Below are 20118 nucleotides of genomic sequence, written 5' to 3'. Positions count from 1 at the left end.
TAATTCATGCTCTTGTATGATGAAGCTTAAATCAAAGTGCACTCCATACATCCATTTCTGTCTCTCAGTGCCGTACGTGTACCCTTGACTTTCTTAATTACATCTCTTCAATTAAGGGCTGCAAGTATGCTTTTCAATTACTCATCCACTTTGATTTGAAAGAAGCCCACTCTGTGGCGTTTGACTGCAAAAACCTCCAGTGCTGTTACTTGCTGAGGTGTATCACGAAGTTACCGACAAAAAAAAAAAGGTGACCCCCCTCTTAATTATGTAGTTTCTGGTCATGGCTTCATAAAGCCAAAATTGTCAACTCAGGAAAAGACACGATGGGCTTTGCAGCACGTAGCTACAACCGCTTGGTGCTTGTTTGTTAAAATGAATCATTGTGTGCTAAATTAGCTAGCCAAGCAGTTGGCTAAATAAGCTAAAATCTTTTGTTCAGGTCAGTTGAACCGGGTCAAGCTTCCTAAGGGGAAAATTTGGGCTGAGGGTAAAATGTGCGACAGATTTTTCATTCTCACCTATATTTAACAACAACGCTTTAGCCACATCGCTGCTGCGACACGTTAGCCCGCCTGCACATTTAGCCGCAAAGCAGCATGAAACAAAAGCAGCTGCAAAGCCCGTTAGTCGAGAACACAGACGCTTTGTCTTTGAAGTGTATTTTCCTTTTCTAACTTTTACTGTTAAGGTATTCTTTTAGCACAGCCTTAAAAGTGTGCTTCAAGTTCTCTGGTCTCTAGAGAATTAAAAGCAACAGAGAAGTTAGCTCAGAGTACAAAGTGCAGGAGCAAGACAGGAGGAAGGAACAGATAATAACAGAGGAGGCAATAGGAAGGGGAAAAAAGAAAGAGATTCAGGCAGATACGGTTTAAGGAGAGTAAAAACACTGAGGTAAGGTAAGGCATCCCTAAAAAGAAAGAGGGAGTAGGAGGCATAGAGTGAGAGAGTAGCCAGTGTATTCACGGACAGGAAGTGTCAAGGCGTGGTTGGCTCACTCTCCCCACTCATCAACCCCCCACCACCGCCACCACATCACCGCCCTGCTGCTGGGAAAGGCCTGACCACGACACACACACACAAAACACACACAGAAAAACACACGGGGACAGCGCATTTACGCATGCTTGCTCAGCCCAAAATACACTCACGCGTGCACACAAACACTGGATGGGAACCGCTGCTGGCTGTGTGACTTTGCTGCAGCGGAGGACACAAAAGTAGCAGCAGCACACTCAGGTGAGTGTGACCAAAGCAGCGGCACAAAGTCAGCGCTGGATTGGAGCAGCTGCTAATAAGAACCGACTGAATGCCGCTCAGGCTGCTCTCCATGTTGGACTGTTTGATATTTCCACACCGCTGCGGGGCTGACTAGCATTTGAAACAAACGCGCACCTTGGGGCATGCTGATCTTCTCGCCGTTCTTGCTTTTGAGCTTGTGCTTCTTGAAGGTGCCCTTCCTCTTCTTGACGTTGGGTTTCTCCTGATTCTGATTCTGATTCAGGTGGAGGATGAGGAGGCTGAGCTCGCGCTCGAACACGTCCTGCTCCCACTGGGCCAGCTGTTGCTCGCGCTGCCGCAGGAACTCTTCGTGGGACTTCTGCTCCAGGGCCGCTCGCTTCAGCTCCTCCTCGCGGCACCGCAGCTCCTGATGGAGGAGAAGAGGGCAGGTGCACCAAAGCAGTTTGGTTTGGTTATTTAGTTCTCAACCACGTGTGACTGATCTTATGCAAGCTTAACGTCTTCCGAAAGGATATTTTGTGAAAGTAAGATGCATCAGAACCTTTCATGAATCAAGATGAGACGGGGCTACGGCTCCAGGGATTGACGATTCAACCCTGTACAAATTTTATAACAGCTTCTCATAAATAACTATATATTTTCAAATCCCTCAGGTTTAGGCCAGCTCTTTGATGTTAATGTTAATGAAAATCACTCAACTATTCACTCAGGCCCAAGTGTTGTGAATGATGGTTTTTTTCTCCTTTCATTTAGGTAACCATATGGGCAAAAAAAAAATCCTCACCCCATTAACAAGGAAAATGATTGAGAAACTTGTTCTCGCCCTGTCTGTGCAACCAGAGATATCAGACAAGTCAGACAAAAATAATCACAACAAAAGACAGAAAAAAAAAGAACCTTGATGGGAGCAGATCGCACAGAAAAAAAACTGCCGGTGATAACAATGTGATGGGGGGGCGAAGCTGAAACAATCTGTTCAAATGAAAATAGCCTGAAGTCTGTGGCGCAGATAACAGAAGAGCACAAACAAGGACGCTGAAGAGCCAATTGTCTCTCTGACCGTGTGCTCTGGAGATGGCGCCGCTAATCCCACTTAAAGCGGTCTTGATTGACCTAAAACAGGCCTGGAACTGGGTTTTCTCCAACAGCGAGGCTTGTGACAATCGATTCATCGCAATGCTGTGTCTGACCGATCGTATCACGCACCTGAAACCTCCTTATACTCCTCGTCACATTGAGCCGCAACAAGCTCATCCGTTTTGACTTTTTTCCCCCAATAAGAGCCCTGTTCGGTGCTCGTAATGGAAAAAAACAGTATTAAATAGATCATTCAAAGCAAAGGCACCTCTTTTTCCTTTTCTTTTCCACTTCTCACATGCGTGACTTCAGTTTAACGTCAGTCATCATCGCCATACGCCGTTCTAATATATTAAGCTAACATTACCGTGGAACACGTTTGCCTGTATGGAAGTGCCATGTTGACACGTTAAAAGCTCCAGAGTCACAGAGTCACTCGGATCAGAACTCAGCTCTGAGTCTCACAAAAGAAAACAAGAAAGAATCTACTGAAAGAATGGCGCCGGAGTGTGGCTCTTACTCTCAAGCCAACACAGCCGATCCTGCAGGCTGGTGCTACCTCGGGGATTGACAGTAATGGCTCTCATTGTCTTCGCATGACAAAGACAAACAGCTTCTGAGCTCTTCGAAGAAAGGCCACCTGGCTGAAAGGAGTCGTGCCAACTCCTCAAATGTAAAAAGCAGAAATAGGACACACATTAAAGTCAAAGCCTCTTCGTGGCATATCCGTCTGCCTGCTTCGGAAACGATTTGAAAATCATTTCATTCTTTCATACATGTCTGAATAGTCTTTGCTTCTACACATCAAGTAAATGAGCTTTTTCTCCCTTTCTTTATCGGGTGGGTGGGACTTTAGGGGAAGGTCAGACAGACTGACTGACTGCTAACCTTCCAGTGCAGACACTGCAGGAGGCTGACTGGAAAGCTTGCCCGCATCATACCTTCTCTTTGGCCCGGAGTTCATCAAACATGTCCTGAATCTCCAGTTTCCAGTCCTCCTGCAGGGAATGGAAGGAGTCCTGCGGCATCTCCTCCTTCACCTGCGCCTCCAGGGCCGTCAGCTGAGCCAGGATGGAGCCAAAGTCGGGCCGTCGGTGAGGGTCCTGGTCCCAGCACTCTGCGAAAAACACAGCAGACATCTGACGACTCAACTCCTTCCCAGCGCAGTTTCACTTCTTTTTGAGCATGAAAGGAGGAAGTCACACTCTCATTGACCATAGTACTCATTCAAAAGCTGTCGGCTCAGAATTTAAGACTCAGTTTAGGCAGAATGACCCGCTGGCTGACTGTGTCTCCACTCAGACGTATATCCTGCAGTGCCAGTCATTTCTTATTTCTTTTCTTTTTGCACATTTTACCTACACTTGCCAGCAGAATCGAGGGACAAGCTGATATCTCCTTTAAGTCTTCTGCTTAATTAACTTGCCGTGGCGGAATTCTGCAGAAATGCTGCAAACTTTGAGCAGAAGAAGCAGCTCAAAAAACATTCTTTAATCCTCTTTTTCTCGATTTCAGTGCGGCTTTGTGGTAATTCAAAGTGCTAGTAGTGCTTTCAATTACATTGAATTCAAAATCTCACCTGACATGAGCAGCGCAAAGGGCTCTGGGCAAGTGGAGGGAATGGGCAGAGTGAGCTTGTTGACGGCGACTCCGTAGGCGACGGCGAGTCCATCGATGCCTCTGTAGGGGGCCTCCCCTGTTAGCAGCTCCCACAGCAGGACGCCATAGCTGGGGGGGCACAGATGAGGAGGAGGCATGAGACAGGACGCTCAGACATGAATATTTGTACACGTATGGGATGGCTTGCGTTCCTTGAAGCTAACAATTCAACTTTTTCATTTGCAAATCAGTCTTTTGAGGAGATTTGTTTTTTGCCCCGCTTTAGTCTTCATCTCCCCACGTTTCCCTGCCTCCTGCTATTTGGTGAAATAAAAAATAAAAAACAAAGTGGTGTGCCTCTCTCAGAGCTTTGTTCAGTAAAAACAGCTCTCTGGTTTCTCCAGAAATTAGGCTGACAAAGAGACTGAATGCAACCTTTCCAGCATGAGTTAAAGCACCTTCGCTACCATTAAGAAACACAGATACACATTTTCTTACAGAGGGAAAGTCCTACAGCTCTTTGTTACAAGCTCACATTTGTGTTTACGCCTTACAGACGGGGCTGTGTGCCTCGGATGAATTTAAAGTCAGTCTAAACCTCGGTTTCATACCTTGGTGCAGTACACATGGTACCTTTCACATCCACCATCGCAGCACAGCTGAGGAAGACTGGTGCAGAGGAATATTTTGCCTGATGAAGACCGATGCTAACAAAGCACTGTGAACTCGTGCGTGCACCCACACACACGGAGGCGCGCACACGCGGGACTTTTGAGCCCACACAATGGAGCAGCCCTGCGTCCTCAGAAGATGAAGCGTGGCGCAGGACTTGGAGCTCCCACACTGTCAATTAGCCCTCGCCCAGAATCGACCGAAAGCATCGTGGAGGAGAGCTAAGAGGAGAGCTCGAGCCGCAGCTTTTTTTTTATTTTTTTATAGTTCTTTAATTACAACTTCCACACACTGTGACTGTGCAGAAACGCTCTGAGTCGGCCAGCCCAGAGGCGGTCGCCGTCTCTGCAGTGTGGCTTTGGAGATGAGCGGCAGTGGACGGATGAGAAAGAATACCAGAACAAAGATTACCCTTCATTTGCAGAGAGAAGCTGCCTGCCTGCTACTCGCTCATTTTGCAGCTTCTCCCCCCTCAGATTGTGCAGAGACTTGTTGTGAATAAGAGCTTGCCTGCGTTTGCCGTTTCTAGACAGAGGAGATGAAAGAAAAAGGATGTGCGCCAGAGTGAGATGGCACTGAGGCCCATTAAAGAAGTAAAAACTCTCTAAAAGGAAAACAGAGAAGCCTCAAGTAACTCGCACTCTAGAAAAAAATGCTTTGTGATGTTCTTAGGGTGCTTTCAACGAGGTTTACGGTGACGGCACGCTCAGCTGGTTTCACGGGGGAAGCCTTTAAGAACGGGTGAAATGGTTGAAATCCAAGGGATTAAAAAGATAGGAGAGAAAAAGCTGAAGCCTCTAAACAGTAAGGCTGTGAACGTGTTATCGTTTACAGAAACTTTTTCCCCGGTTATTGAGTAAGTAAACACTCGCTTCATTCCAGCTTAAAATTCTTACGGTGCACTTAAAGGCCGTCATGACTCCCCCTCTCTACAAATCAGGCAGTCGTTTAAGTCATTATTACAAACCCACAAACCATAACCAGGAGACAGAGCCAGTCCCAGATAAAGGGCTGTGGTTAGTTCTGCAGAGAGGGCTCCTCCTCTGTCTACACCGGAGACAATGGGACAGTGTGCAGTACACATGTCTCACAACAAAGCACAGAGCAGCCCTTTGAAGAGACGCCATCACGTGGCCGCGGTGGCCTTGCTGCAATCCATCACTCTACTCTGTCCCTCCGTCTCTTCACCACCTCCCCTCTTATTACCAGAGTTTAGTGCAAGCTCTGCACATAATCACAACTTCCGAGGCTACTTCAGCACTTCTGCGACACTCTGGAATGAATATCAAACAGGACCTTTAGTCCCACGATGGGGGTCGAGGTGCAAAAAGAAAAAAAAGAAAAGAAAGAAAAGTGGGCTCCCACCCTCTTCGCGATCCGAACCCAGATGTCGATGGCCGTTTCTGAACGTCATCTCTGGCCACATCTTTCAAATACAAGCCCCAGTTTGTTCCAAACACTGGAATCTGGGCTCGAAACCGAGGCGTTTGAAGCTTCGAGTTGCTATGATCACTGTCCGAGTTGCATAAACAGCAAGCGTCCCCGAAAAGATGGCACGGCGCCGACCGTAAATATGCATTTCTCAACGAAAACAACAACCAACACTCGTGTGAATCAGAAACTCCCGTCACTTCGTTCTGTTGATCCTCCGAACGTGTCCACTTCATGTCTGAGTGGGCACTTCTGTGTTAAAGTAAGCCGCTAACAACCCACGGTTGGTCTCACTTTCACAGCACCTGACCCAGGTAAACGGACAAAAACAATGTCAAACGTTCTCTCCTACAAGAAACTTAAAAGCCACTTAAAAGGTGGCTTTTAAGACGGTGGCTGTATGACGAGCCTGAAATTCCAGGGCGGAGGTTGAATTGAATGATTTGTGAATCAGGATTTATAGGCCAGTGCCAAGTAAAAACACTCTGAAAACAGTCAGTTTTCACATGGACTGGACTGAAAAGGAGTGAAAAAGCAGCTCGTGTCCAAAGACAAACCAGGAGAACTACTGCTGAAGACCACTTTAAAGATTACAGGAAAGCCTGGCTGCTTGGAAACGAAATGTAAAGAGCTGAGGGATGGATTGAGACGTTTGTGCGGTACTGTACCACACAGCCTGCATTTTATCATTTGGAAATATGCTAAACGTGACATTTTCATCTTGGAGCCACTCTTGCCGATCATTTTCTCTCAGCTTGAAGCACCTGTGGACTGAACACATGCCCATAAAAGTGTTACATGGACTAAGAGAACAAATATCAGCTGGAAGTCTTTTATCCTTTTTGGGCAGTTTTTCTTTTTTTTTTTTAAAGGTTGCCTGATTCCGGGGTGCTTTGTAAAAGTGTCAAACTGACCAGAGCCTTGCACACAAAGCGCAAATGTGCTCCCATAAGAAAAGAAGGAGATGTGCGATATTTCTAAGTAACCTTTTTTAAAACCACTAAAAGCCTGAGAACACTGTTAGAGTTTGTTTTTTATCTTTCTGTTAAAACCCGACTAAAATCCCCGCGTTATAAGTCTTAATGAAACACAGCAGCTGAATATGAGCGGGCTTCAGATGGAGGGGGCTCCTCCCAGGCACACACACTCACCTCCAAACATCACTGCCCTTGGAGAAGGTGGAGGACTTGATGACCTCGGGGGCCATCCAGGCGTAGGTGCCGGCGGTGCTCATCTTGGTGGTCTTGTGCCACTCTCTCGCCAGGCCGAAATCGGTGATCTTCAACGTCAGACCCTCCATGCATTCGTTCTCGATGGGCTGAGCCAGAAGGACTGCAGGAGGGAGGGACAAGGGGGCAGGAAGAGGAAAAAGAAAGGTCGGTGAGACTCGAACGCTTCGTCGAGCAGTGGTTGAATAATCCGCGCGAGATTTCTTCCTGCTCTTTAGACAAAGAGTCCAGCAAGACAGCGCTTAGTCTTAGTATATGCATTCAACAGTCTCAGTTTCTTTCTCACTTCCTCTTCCTCTTGTTTATAGGCCACTACTATCTTAACAGTCAGTGAAAAACACAATTCATACGCCACAGTTTGCTCTCTTTGACTGATCGATATCAACATCGGTGGGTAAAACCTTTGCCCACAATCACAGCCAACGCTACGGCTCTTTGACTTTAGCAGGCATGCTTTAGATTAACTACTAAAGATGTGACACACACACACACACACACACACACACACACACACACACACACACACACACACACACACACACACACACACACACACACACACACACACACACACACACACACACACACACACACACACACACACACACACACACACACACACACACACACACACACACACACACACACACACACACACACACACACACACACACACACACACACACACACACACACACACACACACACGACTGGAAGCACGAAACAGGCTCGACGTGTTGGAGAGGAAACACAGTTTCTTCGAAAACCTTAATGGCTCCCGTTCATGTCGCATCTGACACTTTTAGAGCTGTAATTTTATTCTATTTTTAGAAATGAGAACCAAAAGCTTGAAGACCTGAAATATTCAATAAAACAATGAATTCTTTAAGAAAAGAATCACTTCTTTGCATATCTAACAGAACCTAAGCAGAGACGGCTCATCACCTCTGCCCACCTGCTGCCTCTCTCAGGTACGAAACGGCCACCGTATCTATTCCGCTCGCTCCTGTTAATGAGACAGGGGCCACAGAGTTCTGCGATTAACGGCCCCGCCACTCTCTCCTCTGAGTCTCAGTCACCCCTCATTATAAAACGAACTTGGTCCTCGTCCACGTAATATTTCCCTATCGCACGTGATCTCAAGGTTGACCCACAACTAGAGGTCTGATCGGGTCAGCGATGGAACCATCTTGCTGGCTTCTCCCGTTGCCATGTCAACAAAGGAGAGATCGGTGCATATACTGACACCGAAGTGGGGAGACAGCAGAGCATAATCTGATGTGGCATTACAGCAGGTGATGGGCGGAGGCGCACCCTTCACTGCAACATACTTGCACCTGACTCCCTCTGCATGTAACAGTGACTGCAACATCTGCACAAAGAGCCCATTGTTGGAGCATTTTCTGCATATTCAAAGGGCAGCTGGGGAAATTCCTGCCAGCTGTAAAACTCATGTTTTTCAAGAAGCTCTTTAATTTCATCCCAGCTCATTTACTGGCCTAATACTGAATGCTCGGCTCCACACAGGATGTAATGTTGTATGCCACGATATGCCCATTTTCCGGTGTTTTTTTGTGTGATAAGGACGGCAAAAGCAGTGTTGCCCTCGCATTTGTCACTTAGAAACCTTAGAAATGTGAGCGTCGTGAGAAAACGTCTTATCTGGCCGTGGAAAACCCCCCCCACGCTGCTCCTGAGTCACAAGCTCCAAATCCAAAATCACAAAAACGTCCACTTTCCCATCAAAGCACATCTTTTCTGGATCTGATCTCAGCCGTGTGGCTGCAGAGCGACATGGATATTCCAAGCAAGCGCAGCCCACAGGGCTGTGATCGCGCATCTCTTCATGGTATCATTCTAAAAGTCTTTCACCTCTAATGGCACCGAGGAGCAGTTTTTGATTGCTTTTTTTGAATCGTGCTCCACATTTTCTGTGTCTCCTGCCTTTGCATGAGGCCACACAAGCAGGTGAGGCAACACAGAAACTCTGCAACAGGCTAAGACTGCTTCACCGGTGGAGGTCTTATGCGTTCATACCTACTAGATGAAGACTCTTAGGAAGTCTGAACTCCCCTAAAAACGGTGGCTTTTGTTTTCGAGCTATTCTGGCTTCGGCTCTTGCTCGCATGACATGAGAGAATTTTCGAAGCAGCTGACTTGTCAAAGACACCAACCAAAAAAAAAATAGCATAGGAAGAAAGACAGAAGTACATTTGCGTGATCGCGTTGTGGTAATCAGGCCGTGTTGTGCAAGCTCGTGGCAGTGGAAGGTTTGCTGAGCGAGAAAACAGAAAATAATGACGAGGATGTCGGTTGCAGCAGAGTGACTCTGAGTCACATGTCTCAGAAAGAGCGGCTGCCGTGTCTCTCTTCTGCTTTGCTGACAGACTGGGCATCGCTCAGGGCAGGGGTGGCTGTCAAACTCCGGGAGGGGAAGCTGCAAAGAGCCCAACTTATTATAGGGAAGTAAGACTCCTGCTATTTGCAGTCACTTTCTGACTTTCTGGGCCCAGCGCGTTTTCTCCTCCCCCTTCTTCCGACTTCACTGAAAAATGGATTTTCTCCAGTTTCTCTCTTCTCTGAGCGCATTAAAAGGAGTTTAATCTTTTTTCTTTGCATATATGCAATTCTACCCCCCCCCCCCCTTACTCTCTTTGTCTTTGTCTCCCTTGTTCAGACATCCTGTGCTGTGCCTCGCAGCCCAGAGGCAGCGAGTTTGACGTCACAAAGGAATGCATCACAAGAGGTTGTGTTGTCTGCCGCGTTTGTGAGAACATTGAGGGGGATAGGAGACTCGCCTCTTTCATAATGTATCGGTGGGAGAAATTATGCAGCCAGCTCCGCCGAAACCACACACTCGATGCTAGAAGGTGCAGAAAAAGAGGCTTTTAATTCACGTCTCCCTTTAAAAAGGAGCATTTTTGGCGCTTCCGCCACAAACTGTCAAACTCAAAAAAGGGACATAAACAATAAAATGGCAAAACTTGCCCATGGCAAAGAAAAAAAACAACAAAAACAAGCTCTTCAGTGAGGGGGGGGGTGCCTGCTCATTTAACCTTTCTGCGGAAAATCAATTTGTGTCCGTTCTACGCCTGAGTCATTGTTTCTGTCAATTCCACAGGCCCTCGGGGGAGGGGGAGGGAGTGATGATGGCAGAGGAGGGGCGGTAGGGGGGGTGTGATGGTATTTACTGCAATAGACCCTGATCCCTTGCTCTGCTTCTTTTGTCCTCCTGCCGGCCAGAGTCTGGTAAAAACAAGCCACGGTCAGTCACCCCTACTTCCACCAGGACGCTCGCTCGCTGCGCTGTGACCCCGCTTCCAGGAAGTGACGCGGGCATCGGCCAATTAGCCTCCGGTGACGAGGTCCTGCCTTTTTAAAAAAAAAAAAAAAAGAAGCAAATTCCCAGCATTTGCTGCTGCTCAGTGTGCACAACAAAAGCGAAGCTATTTCAGGAAACTGGGGTTAAGAGGGGTCACATGGGCCCAGACACCAACAAAGACGCACCAGAGGGAAGTGTGGGTGCTGCGCTGGAGCAAGCAGAGGGACGTGTTGGATGTTCATTCTCATCATATGATTGAGTGAGGCTGGGCACAGCTAAAAGTGGAAGCCTGGGCCGGGAAAGCTGCGTTTCAGAGATTGGAACACACACACACACACACACACAAAGCACCCATTCAAACAGAGCAAACAAAATAAAGCCACTTAACAAGAGCACACTTACATTCTATGACCATTTCTTGGCAGTTGCATACAAGCAGCCAAGTATGAGAAATCTGTGCAAACACACACACAGAGAAGAGGAGAGGATGCAGCTGAAGGGGACGCACGAAGGCACACCACTCAACTACTGTCCACACACCAACAAGAAGTGTAGACCGAATGCCAGGGGGGTGGGGGGTGGCTGAGTTATGACAGCTGGACCATCACAACACCAATCAGACACTTGTCTATATACGCAAGAGTCGGGAAACTTAGTTAAACTCGGTTAAAATGCTTTGCTAATCAGCTTCACAGACATGCAGAGCCAGTTTGTGCTTCCACAGGAGCCCCTGGCTAAAGAAGGACTTCCAAGTGTCCATCCAAGCCAGAACGGAAGTCTCCTCGGCTTCAAGAAGCGCCCACTGCAGCTGGTGGAAACCGTGCTTCTGATTTCCAACATTAAAAAAAAATAATAAGCCGACGACGACACAAAAATGACACCAAAAAGCTTGCGTGAAGCTTTTATAGGACAGTTATGGGAGAGGAGAGGAGTGGAGCACGCAAGGTTTATTAGAGAACCAGTCCAACACCGCTGGCCTTCATAAGACACGGGAGCAAAACAGATCTCATCCTTAGAAAACAACTCATCTGTAATGATGCTACACAGTCGGTCCTGGAAACGTTTTCATTTCAAAGGGCGAGGAAGGATAACGCATTATTAACCCATCCAGTTCGTGGTCATCTGTGCAGAGCAAGTAAATTCGACAAAATGGGAGAAAAAAACAAACATTTATTGCCTCAGCATGAATCCTAAGCATTCAACTTTAATTGGAATTTTCATTTCCCACCACAACAACACAAATAAGATGTATTTGTTCAGCTCCAAGACGTTTCCTGATGAGAGGAATGTGATGCACACGCTGCCTGGCATGAAACCAACAGGTATCAGACCCCGGCAGCTGTTCGCATCCCAAATAGCAGATTTGTAAGCGCTACATTATGAGTAAAAGGCAAAAAAAAGAGAATTCATTGAGTGATCAGTATCAGTAGATTATACTCCCAAAAATAAAAATAAATCATTTATCCAAATGAAATGCCATTCATGTCATTTACTGTTCAAATATAATGCAGATAAACCTGTTATAAAGCTATTATTTGGCCACTTGACAGAAGAAGTTCTGCATGGATGTGTGCACTGTTATCGATGTTGAAATAGACAGAATATCACTCTGTCCGTCCTGTGATGTTAATGGGTTTGAGTGCAGAGGCATGCTGGGAATAAAGTCAAAGCGAGTGCGCGTGAATCCATCACAGATTTATTGCAAAGGCCAGCAGGCACGTGTATAAAAGGTTCTGACAGTTTTATAACACACACATAAATAATAAATATACGCCGCTCCGTGCATATAAAAATGTCCACTTATGGGATGGATGTAGCCTACCTGAGCTCTCACTCACACAGGGATCCACAACGCCCGCATGCAAAGCGAGCACAGAAACGAGCACACAAAAGCATTTTCAGCCGTCTCAGCACACACACAAACACGCCGCATTCTTCTTCCACTTCCTGAGCGGAGGCAGAGTGCATCCACAGTTCAGCCCTTGTTCAGCCTTCCCCCTCGTACCACCGCCATCACACTGACAGGCGACTGCCGTGTTAGTCAGCTGCCTACAGGACAGCATGTGGCAACATGCTGCGCCCAAATCAGTTACTGACCCACATTAAATCAAGACTGCTGCTGACATCCTCAAAACTGCGGTGCAAAAGCTTCAAAGTCCAAAGCGGGGCACTTAAGACTGGACTTAATAACCCCACGGTACAGAGGGAATAAAGATATCCTTTCCCATAGCTGTACAGATAGACACAGGATATTTAAAGGAATGGCTTGAAAGAAAATGAGATGTTATTGATCCAAGAATGCGCAAGGATGTGGGAGTTTTACCTGCATCCTGTCTCATCTCCCCCCGCTTCTCATATTTAGAGAAGAAGATGTGTTAACTAAAGTGGTGAACGGACGCAGAAGAGCAAAACAGCAAGTATCATAACTAGATCAGTCTTGCCCAGACAGAACATCTTCCTGATTGAGAGGCGAAACCAACAATGTCGCCACAAAAACACCGTGACACGTCTCCATGGCAACGGGCCTCTGTTTGGGATTGTTTGCTGTTCGGAAAACAAGAGTGTATCAGTTGCAGACGTGACTGCTGTCGACAGCAGCCAAGATATGAGTTTGGCGCTGGGGCTGACTGGAGCAAGCAGTAGTTAACTTACTGACAAGATCCCTGAGTCAGGGATTTGCACACGGGGCCTTCCGCCGCCGCTTTCATGTGAGCTTACCAGGCTGATACAGTACAACCACAAATCCTGCACAAATAGCAACTACTTGCGTCCCACAGATTCTTTACATCTTTGTACAACAGCCTTGGGTCTGTTTGAAGTTGATACTTTACCAGCTGAGAAAAAAAAAAGCAGCCTAAGGTGCTAAAAACTGTGTGAATAAAAGCAAGTTACACATCGAGTCGTAAATCTCAAACCAATTTTTTTTTTTTTCGCTGTAGAACTTAGAGAACATATCCGAAAATAAAAGTGAGACACAGTACGATTCAGTGAAGATCAGCCGGCACCACATCTACGAGAAGCTAGAAAAAAAAAAAAAAGAAGCAGCTGGAGGAACTTGGTACGACTAATTAACTGGCAACAGGTCAGCAATACGACTGGGTTTAAAAAGAGCACCTCAGAGAGGCAGAGTCTCTCTAAAAAAGTAAAGATGGGCAGAAGGTTCAGCAATCTCGCAAAGACTGCATCTGAAAAAAAAAAAAAAAGTGGCGCATTAAGGTCCCTCGATGTAAAATTGCGACTTTGAATATCCATCACCGATAGTGCATGATGTCATCAAAAGATTCAGAGAATTTTGAGACATCTCAGTGCGTCAGGGTCACGGCTGGAAACCAATATTTGGCGTCTGTGATCTTTGGGCCCTCAGGCACAAAAAAAAAAATAAATACATGAATGAATTTAAAAACAAATGAAAACAACTGGTCTCCTCCGTTCCCAGATGTTCACAGACTGTCGGTAAAAGAAGAGGGGCGTAAAGACGGCCCAGTCCTAATTCTTTTGAGATGTGTTGCTGCCATCAAATTCAAGATGGGCAAATATGTGGGGCTGTAATCGACCACAGAATTTCTTGGTCGACTGAAACCCTGAAATTTTGACTAAAAATCTACTAATCGGCAGGCGGAGAGCAAACTTGAGTCTGACGGCTCTGACAGCGTTTTGCAGAAGCCAAACTGTTGTTTGCAAATTTTGCATTCGAATTTATTCCCCCCCATCTATTTTGGTAAAATTCTGCCACACTGCCAATGTCTTTGACATGGATGGTAGAGGAGGACATACTGTTAATGAAACGCTCAAAATAAAAATAAATATTCAGCAAGCCACCGGACGTTGAACAACATGGAAGTTCTTCAATCTACCCGTCTCTAGTTAGTCGGGCTAAACCAAAGTAGTCAAAACAATGGGGGTGTTTTCTGAAGACGGGCTATTAGGGGTACTCTGAAAATACCCCCATTAGCACTTGGCACTTGGTACTTTCTTCCTGATGAAATTAACCATAGACTATGAACTTAAAATGGCAAAATAAATAAATAAAAATATATATAAATTAAAAATATAAAATAAAATAAAATAATAAAAATAAATTAATTCAAGAATTTTTTTTAAAAAATCGACCAATCAGAATTTTGGTCAACTAAGAACGTATCGACCAATTAGTCGACCAGACGACTAGGATCTTACAGCCCTACAAATATGTTTCATGACATAACTCAAAATCAACATCCGATGCGTTTTCCATATTCTGTTGTGAATAAAGTAGTGGTTGATGAGACTGAAAAGCACAGCAATTTTTTTTCAAGTTAGGCAACATACTTGGCATGGTCATAGCTTTCACTTTTCATATTTTCTTTTTTTTAAAGATACTCTTGTGCAATTTTGGCAGCCTGCTTGGGATTGTCAACATGTTGGAATATTCCTCTTATGCCAGCTTTGTTGAGACAGGGGGCCAGTATTTTTGGTATATCCACAGACATCCACTGTGCTATCTCTACATGTCATCTCTCAAACACTTTTTGCCCCATAGAGCACACTCCCACGCCCCCTTCATCTTATCTGAGCAAAGAATTTGAAAATCCAAATATTCACCAGACTTCTTTTCATGTTCTTACGCAAAGTCCAATCTTGCGGTTTTGTGCCAAAGAGCAAGAGATCTGTTATGGAATTTCCAACCAACTTTTATTTAACGAGTTCCATTTCTTTTATCTTTTTCCATCAAGCCTGGCTATTCCATTACGTTCTTTTAGTTTGGAGACATCAGGCGGACGTAAAAAACAGACGAAGACCAAATACGCACAACTGAGAAAGTTCTGAAGTTTTCTGGTCAAGTTAGATCTATCCATATGTAACTAAGCTAGTTAGAAAACGCAATGTATTTGCAGAGGCCCCACGTCTATCGCAGGGGTTAGGTTAGGGCAGGGGTCGGGAACCTATGGCTCGCGAGCCAGGTGTGGCTCTTTTGATGACTGCATCTGGCTCGCAGATAAAACAAAATATTCTCACTTGTTTTTAATCCATCCATCGATTTTTCACTGCTCATGTCCTGTTCAGGGCTGCAGGAGCAATTGTCCATTATTTTAATTGGATGATACTGGACTACGTTGGCCGTTGCAGCGTAAAACAGGTAAACGCCCCCTTTTGAATCAGTCAGAACTAACCCTTCGACGAAGAAGATGGCGAAAAGAAAAAAAGATGACAAGTATCGTACATTTCAGGCCGAATGGACTGAAGAATTCGCCTTTGTGGAGAGAGCAAATTCTGCGGTGTGTCTAATTTGCAATGACAAAATTACATCGATGAAACAGTCGAATGTAAAGCGGCACTTCGACACGCGCCATGCTACCTTTGCATCAAAATACCCGGCAGGAGACAGCAGAAAGAAAGCGTGCCAAGAGCTACTGAGCAGGGTACAAGCTAGCCAGCAGCAACTCCGCGTATGGACCCGGCAAGGTGACTATAATTCCGCTAGCTTTGCTGGATCTTTAGCAATAGTGAGGAACGGAAAACCATTCACAGATGGCGAGTATGCTAAAACGTTCATGCTGAATGTAGCCGAGGAACTTTTTGATGATCTTCCGAACAAAGACAAGATAATCAAACGGATACAAGACATGCCTCTGTCGGCAAGAACTGAATTATAACAACATTATTCAAAAGAATAAATTCAGAGGCTTATTATACTGACATTTAGTTGAATTCACTTTTAAAATATATTATATGGCTCTCATTGAAATAAATTTCCAAATTTTTTGCTTTCATGGCTCTCTTAGTCAAAAAGGTTCCCGACCCCTGGGTTAGGGGTTAGGAGAACAAAACCCTGCGATAGGCGAAACTCTGCGAAGTAGTGACCTTATGTTTATTGTACGCTATTCATTTTATTTTAATAATTTTTTTTTACAGTTTTAGGCTAGAAAATGCTCATCTTACCAAATAATTTTAATATGATAATTGCAAATATATAAAAAATCTATATACTGCAAAATCCCGCGACATGCGAAAAATACGCTACACAAAATTAGATTTATACTATTGAAAAATTTGCGATAAAGGGAGAGCACGAAAAGAGAACCGTGATATTGTGATCAAAGGTTTTCTCATTTCTGTGTCAGTGATCGTAGATGTATTCACTTGTGTTGTATAACTTTCTACTTTGATGCTTCTATTTTCGGTGCAGTTTTTAAGGTTAGAACTGCATTCGGAAGAATTCACAGCAGGCAATGGACAGTACAGCCAAATTAAAGTCTCCAAATCAAATGAAGAGATTTACGGTTTTAAAAAAAGCCACTAATATTTGCTAACACCTGAATTTGTGTGTAATGGTTTAACCTGCATTTTAGTACCCTGTCAAATGACTGCAGTAGTTATTGGCTTCGGCTCTGATTGGCATTGATGGAAACGCAACATCCGGATGCACGGGCCAATTCTCTCAAAGGACGCTGCACTAAGGGCTCCAAGAGTGGGCACAGCTTTTTTTTTCCCCGCCCACAGGAAAAAATAACAACAACAAAACAACAAAATAAGTTTAGTGACAGTAACGATCTACATGGTTGCTCTGAAACTGACAGCAACAACTCAGGCAAAAAGAGCTGGCAGCTCACTCAGTCCTGCTGTCTGCGGTCCAGTGAAAATAACAAACAAAACTCTACTTATGTCAGAAACTCGTGCGTATAAATAACTGGTCTGCCTCATAATGTCCTTGCTTATAGGCTTGTCCCCCTGGAGGAAGTAGTAGTTAATTGTAAGTGTAAAACCAGTTCTGTGTTCATGGTAGAGTTCAGAGCATTGAGGGTAAACCATTACCTCTTGTAAAGGGAAAGGTAATCATTTCAGCTGGTGTACCTGCAATTAAACAACCTGTTTAAACACAGTACTTTTGGTGTAGAATCAGAAATAGATTGCAGAGTCGTTGCTCCCCTATGAACCTTTATACAGCTTCAGATCCTCAGACAGGGCCCTGACTCAAGACTAAAGAATGAAGTGCTCGTCAGCTCTTAAGCTCTCTACCTGAGGATCTAACGGATCCAAATGAAGATCGCCAAATCTACCTAATGAAAAACTCTCATTAAATCAAGGATGCTGTTTTTCATTTATAGCCCAAGTCGTCCCATCCCATCCAACTCATAAGTCTTTGGTTATCGCCTCTACAAAGTAGGACTCGCACAGCTTGAGATGGCTCTGAGCTTGACTGGCTGTGGCCGATAACCAGGAGATGAGGGCTCAGAGAAATCCGATTGTTATTACTGGTCGAAGAAAAGCATCGTGGCCTGCAAAACGTATTTTAAGCGTGGAAGTCTGCACTTAATCCGACACTTTAAAAAAAAAAAAAGAAATAGCATCACCCCACTGTCCATAGCGAATTTCAATGAAGTAGTGAATGGAAAGTGGGAAAAATTCAGGCTAGAAAGAAGCACGCAGCCTCTGCTCTTTGACTGGTATCAGCAGTGACTAAAGTAAAGCTATTACACAGAGGCTGGTGGAATTTCTGGGACTGGATGACAAAGTAATTTTTATAAGTCAAGGATAGAGGCTTTGGAAGTTGAGCCTGAAAAATACACAACACAGGGCGAATTATATCCATCTATATCTCCAGATATATACCTACTAACTAGATCTCTATATATAGTGAGATATCTATATCTCTCCCTCTCTCTCTCCCTATATATATATGTATATAAATATATACTATGTTTTTTAGACATTGCATTACCAAAAGAGTTTTAATCTTGTTGTTTAATCAACCTGCTGAAAGCTAGTCCCAAAGTAACAATGAGTTTTACACCAGACCAGAGGGGATTTACTGCAATTCCTGTAAAGCTGGATTTTAGTCATTCAATTACCTCTGTCCAGGAAAATGGAAGACTTTATTTTCCAGTAACAGTGATTAAAGGCTTTTTCAGTCAGCTATAAAATATCAGTTTATCATTAGAATGCACGTTTGAATTTTCAATCAAGAGACAAGTTTAAGCCAAAGTTCTTAGAAATAGTTCTGAAGACATTAAATGTCATCTGTGAAATTAAAGCTTTCACTTGGTACTTCTTGTGTAGTGACTCAGGTGCCTTTAAAGGGAGCAGAAAGCATAGAAACACCAACTAAAAGGGGACTTGAAAAGGTCCTGATGTTCAAAGAGGTTCAATGCCCTGCTCAAGGACAACTGAGAGAGCGTGGTTGGTGCTCAACAAACACAGAATGCAGTGATTGAGGCCGTAAACCTTACAAAAGTCAGATCTGCCTCTTCACTCTGCACCTCACTTAATTGTCTCCTCTCTGTAATTCCACATTGGAGCGACATTTCCATCTATCGCTGCATATTTCTCGATACGCCATCATTCCTCACCCTGTCCGGTTTGTGGTGAGTCTGAACTGACACAATTTCACCAGGATATCAGGTTGATCGTGGCTAAAAAACTCCTGCAGGGTTTACAGATCTTTTTAGTTTTTCCCTTATCAGAAATTATTTTGAGACAAAACTACGCTAGAGAAAACACTAAATTCGGTTCAAGGCCAAAAATATCCGCACTGTTTTTTGTCCACAGTGGGTTGGAGATAAGCCTGATTTTTCTCTACCTTTCTCCCTCTCGGCCCTCCCTATCCTGCACCCGTAGGCGAGGGCAGAATTCAGGCAGGGCGGGGGCTTTCCCCAGGAAGAACGGGAGCTTTGTCCCCCGAGGGACAAGGCTATAGGCTGACAGACAGTCTCGCAACCTCTGACCAGGCAGAGAGTGAGAGGGAGGGAGGGGAGAGCGATGGGGCATAATCATAGAGCACAACTTGTCAACTCACGGTGAAACTGGCCTTCGGTCTGCTGGAGTTTCGTCTTAGCTCGTGCTAAGAGTGTCGGAGTTGAGCGGCGTTGGAGCGTTAACACGCAGGACCACAACTAACTGATAACACTGACCAGAAGACTCCACACACACACACACAGTTTTTTTTTTTTCTTTGAAGGGTGTTGGACAAAGTTATGATTCTAATTCACTAATGAACAGGTCATACCCCCTACATGCCTCCATCACGTGTGCAGTAGATTTCTAGAATTTTAAACTACTAAAACCCTACTCTTTTGAGCCCACAGCACAGGCTACTGAAACCACATATTTCAGCACAAAGACTACATAAAGTCAACTAAGTTTTAATGATATTATGAGGTAGATATAATTGTATTTATATGGTGTTAAAAGTTTAACCAGCAACTATTAAATCAAAAATGTATTTCTAGAGTAGCTAGCTAACTGGTAAACCTGCTAAATGTAAGCTAGCTAGCTCCATTTCATTAAAGAGGCTCTCTTATTACGGTGCTAGCTACCTCAAATGTGATGCCGTTTCCTCTGCCTCCTGCTGGACAGTTTTCTGTAATCATACAAAACTTTATCGAACATCAGTTGTAAAATGTTTTTTTTAAGACCATTCAATTTCTTCTGCTAACTATCAATAAATCTGTGAATTGCATTTCGTACGTGTTATCAAAATTGTTCTTATCTTAATGCCACGCACACTATCCGATGTTATCTGATGACATATTTCCAAAACTCCTAAACTAAAGTTCACCTGGAAAGCTT

At 44.6% G+C, this 20118-nt stretch overlaps 1 protein-coding gene across 1 annotated transcript in view; it reads right to left on the bottom strand.

Moving 5' to 3' along the window:
• Positions 1–20118, bottom strand: part of LOC140282169 (mitogen-activated protein kinase kinase kinase 11) — a 46917-nt gene that overhangs the window by 14815 nt on the left and 11984 nt on the right. Inside the window, exons 2-5 of the mRNA XM_072376744.1 lie at positions 7173–7353; positions 3899–4047; positions 3261–3436; positions 1396–1648 (exon numbers count right to left, since the gene is read on the bottom strand). Coding sequence (XP_072232845.1) covers positions 1396–1648; positions 3261–3436; positions 3899–4047; positions 7173–7353 — 759 coding nt within the window. The remainder of the gene's footprint in view (positions 1–1395; positions 1649–3260; positions 3437–3898; positions 4048–7172; positions 7354–20118) is intronic.

Source organism: Leuresthes tenuis, unplaced genomic scaffold (genome assembly GCF_036924035.1).
Source record: "Leuresthes tenuis unplaced genomic scaffold, fLeuTen1.0.hap1 SCAF_22, whole genome shotgun sequence".
Taxonomy (NCBI): domain Eukaryota; kingdom Metazoa; phylum Chordata; class Actinopteri; order Atheriniformes; family Atherinopsidae; genus Leuresthes; species Leuresthes tenuis.
Note: the sequence above shows the minus strand (reverse complement) of the source record. Positions and strands in the feature narration are given on the sequence as shown.